General features: G+C 38.8%; 1 protein-coding gene and 1 long non-coding RNA gene across 2 annotated transcripts; both read left to right on the top strand.

Annotated features, from left to right (window-relative positions):
* Nucleotides 1-1,445: 1,445 nt before the first annotated feature.
* LOC111611439 (adhesion G protein-coupled receptor F5-like) lies at nucleotides 1,446-2,399 on the top strand (the record flags this gene model as incomplete). The annotated part of the gene is made up of 1 exon (XM_023348238.1): nucleotides 1,446-2,399. A coding segment is annotated over exon 1 (954 nt), but the record flags the coding sequence as incomplete, so codon positions are not given.
* A 46-nt stretch (nucleotides 2,400-2,445) lies between these two features.
* On the top strand, nucleotides 2,446-3,389 carry LOC111611330. Its single transcript, XR_002753987.1, has 3 exons — nucleotides 2,446-2,501; nucleotides 2,620-2,661; nucleotides 2,828-3,389. It is a non-coding gene; the product is annotated as an uncharacterized LOC111611330 (long non-coding RNA).

The raw sequence follows: 3,389 nt of genomic DNA, 5'->3' as shown, positions 1-3,389 counted from the left end.
TATTTAAAAGGTTTCCATTAGGGGAAGATTTTCTATTCTACTAACTAAATAAGTATTACTGAACAGCTAGAAAGTAAAAAAGAAAAATGAATATTTTGACATTAAAAGTTATGGACATTAACAATAGACATTGCCTAGTAGGAATTTTATGCATAGGAATTTTATACAAATGTATATTTCTGGGAATAATTTCAAACCTGGCCTAATAGTGGAGAGCAACAACATGTAGGATTCCAAAGCAATGGCAAAAAATGTTTCTGTTTAATATAAACTACAGAGGTGATTGGTGCTACATACCAGCGTTAAAAAAGTCTCTCCGTTTTATTTTACTTGAATAAATGATTTCACAAAGAGAGATTTTTTAACATTTATTATACTATAAGTGGGCTACAGATGTACAGGTTCTACAGCAAAATCCCTCCAGTGTTTTATTCAGCAAATCCTAAACTTGACTATTTTCAGTAAATTGTAGTGTTTAAATAATTTGGTCCAAGTAGTAAAACTGGAATCTCACAAAAATGTGCATATGAGAGCGCCTGAGAACATCGTAAATAATAAAATAAACTTCTATGTTTCAGTACAACGTATGAATGACAGGATCACCAACTATGTACTTGTTCCAACTATATTTTACATCAGATGGTTCATTACCAGCTCCTACACATGAAGATCAGGAGATATACACACAGTGATAAAACCACTGAATCTCCCTTTAACTTTAGTAACTTTAAAGACACATTTAACACTAGCTAACCAGAATCCCTTCAGTTGATCATAAGAAATACAATGAAACAAAAACTTAAAGAGAGCGTTACTTTAAACTATGAGAGGAAATAATGTTAAATCTTTCTTTAATCCTGACAGAAACTGAATAATGAGACGCTTCTGGTATTCCTGGAGAAACTCAAGGTTGTGTCCGTTAACAGAACCAAGAACATTTCCAAATCTCCAGATACAATCAGTTCCATTGTGAAAGCCCTCAGCAACGTAGCAAACAGATCTTCAATGTTATCCATGCCAATCAATAAACAATCAACAGAGGTAGGAGAAGGAGGATATTACGTAATATTTCCTTTTTTGAAGACATAATCTAATACATAATGTGTTTCTTATTACAGGACATCCTGAAGATCGCAGGTCTTCTCACCTCTGATGAAACGAAGGCATCATGGGATACCCTAAACACGAACGATAAAACATGGAGCTCAGGCACAGAGAATGGTGGGAAGATAAAAAGCTCCAGCGCTTCCTTGCTGAACCTCTTTGAATCAGTTGCCACCCTCCTTGTCAATGAATCGTTCTCTGTTGAGACACCTTTTATTCATCTGAATAGAACTCAGTTAAAAAACAAAATAACTTTCAACAACGTATTTAACACCTCAATGGAAATAGACATACCAGAGGCCAGAGAAAGTCAGTTCATTACTACAATTGTATTCGCGTCCATGGATAACGTTCTGCCTCCAAGAGATGAAGACAACTCCTCATCCATTGTTATCAACGGAAAGGTTGTTCTTGCTACGACAGCAGCCAAAATCAGAAATATATCAATAACATCAGGAATTCTGAATGACACCCTGGGAAACCCAAAGTGTGTTTTTTGGAATTTCACACTCTTTGATGGTCTTGGAGGATGGAGCGACTCAGGCTGCTCTCTGCTGTCCCACAACAATGAAACCATCAGCTGCAGCTGCAACCACCTCACCTCCTTCTCCATGCTGATGTCTCCTGAGATTATTGAGGACGAAAACATGGATGACATAACAATAATTGGAGTTGGCATATCCATGGCTTCTTTGGTCATATGTCTTATCACAGAAGCTCTCACTTGGAAAAAAATAAGTACCAACACCACCTCCTTCCTGCGTCACGTTTCCATCATCAACATAGCCGTTTCTCTCCTGATCGCAGACATCTGGTTCATCATCGGAGCGTACTTTAGAGACGATAGTAAGAAGGAACACCCTGCGCTGTGTGCAGTTGTGACCTTCTTCATCCACCTCTTCTACCTCGCCATGTTCTTCTGGATGTTGGCCTCAGGCCTGCTGCTGCTCTACCGCACTGTCTTCGTCTTCGAGGGCGGATTGTCCAAGACGTCCATGCTGGTTATTGGATTTGTTCTGGGATATGCTGCTCCGCTGGTCATCGCCGTAACAACCATGGCAGTGACTGTCCCGTCACATAAATACATCAGACAAAACCATGGCTGTTGGTTGAACTGGGAGAACTCCAAAGCTCTGTTGGGTTTTCTGGCTCCTGCACTTGTGATTGTGGCGATAAACTTCCTCATCCTGCTAGTAGTGATTTATAAAATGGTGAGCAGAAGAGGACTAAGGAATACAGGCCAAGGCAAAGAGCAGCATGTTTTGGTGGTGATTGCCAGGAGTCTGGCTGTGCTCACACCGTTTTTCGGACTGACTTGGATTTTGGGAATCGGAACCATAATTGCCCCCCAAAACAGGGAGGTTAATTTTGCTTTTACCCTGTGCAATTCACTGCAGGTAATACTATCATTTTAATTGATTGAAATTGTTTTACTGCTCTGTACTTTACAATATAGCGCAAGTTTATTTAAAAAAGTAAAATTGCCCTTTTGTTGACCGTATGCTCCTCTTCCAGGGTTGCTTCATTTGGGTGTTTGGAACACTCCTGGACAAAAAGGTTTGTTTGTCTCATTTTTCTTTCACCTAAATCGTAATTGGTTTTAAATAATACATCATTATCAAGAGTTATAGAATTATTACAAGTTATTCATTTTTAATCTTACAAACTAATCAAATATTCCTACATTGATAAAATTCATATTTTCTTATTGTCATCTTTTTAGGTACGATCAGAAACTATAAAGTATCTGAGCTCCCAGGATAAGTTGGCGACTGGTTCATGATGTCACACTGCTTCATGAGTCTTCATGTGCCGGAGGAGTTCCTCTGTGAGAAGATTGTTTAACCATTTTCATCACCCCTCATGTTTTGACATTTCATTTGGTTTATTGGATTCCAAGATTGTAAGTTGACAGGACTTCAGCTAATTGGCCAATTTATACCCTTTTGGCCTGTTGGTTCCTGTCAGATCTGGGAAAGTCTGACTTTTTCTCTTCTTGTTCTCCACTGAACTACGTTGGGAGCCATATGTGTGTTTTCACACGTTGTAGTCCAGTAGACTCGGTTTGACTGGGAACCAAAATTGCCACATTTGTTATACTTTCAGCTGCTGGGTTTCACTTTCACACTGCACTGTCAAATGAACCAAACCCTTTGAAAAAACTGATCCCCTCCTCGCCTTTGGTGGTGTTGCACCGAGAACCACTGAGGCAAATCCCTTTTTTATAAAATGTAAACAAAAATGTATTAGATTTTAGCAGTTGTATTTCTCTTTTGTCTTTGGTA

This window comes from Xiphophorus maculatus, chromosome 15, assembly GCF_002775205.1.
Source record: "Xiphophorus maculatus strain JP 163 A chromosome 15, X_maculatus-5.0-male, whole genome shotgun sequence".
Classification (NCBI taxonomy): Eukaryota; Metazoa; Chordata; class Actinopteri; order Cyprinodontiformes; family Poeciliidae; genus Xiphophorus; species Xiphophorus maculatus.
Note: the sequence above shows the minus strand (reverse complement) of the source record. Positions and strands in the feature narration are given on the sequence as shown.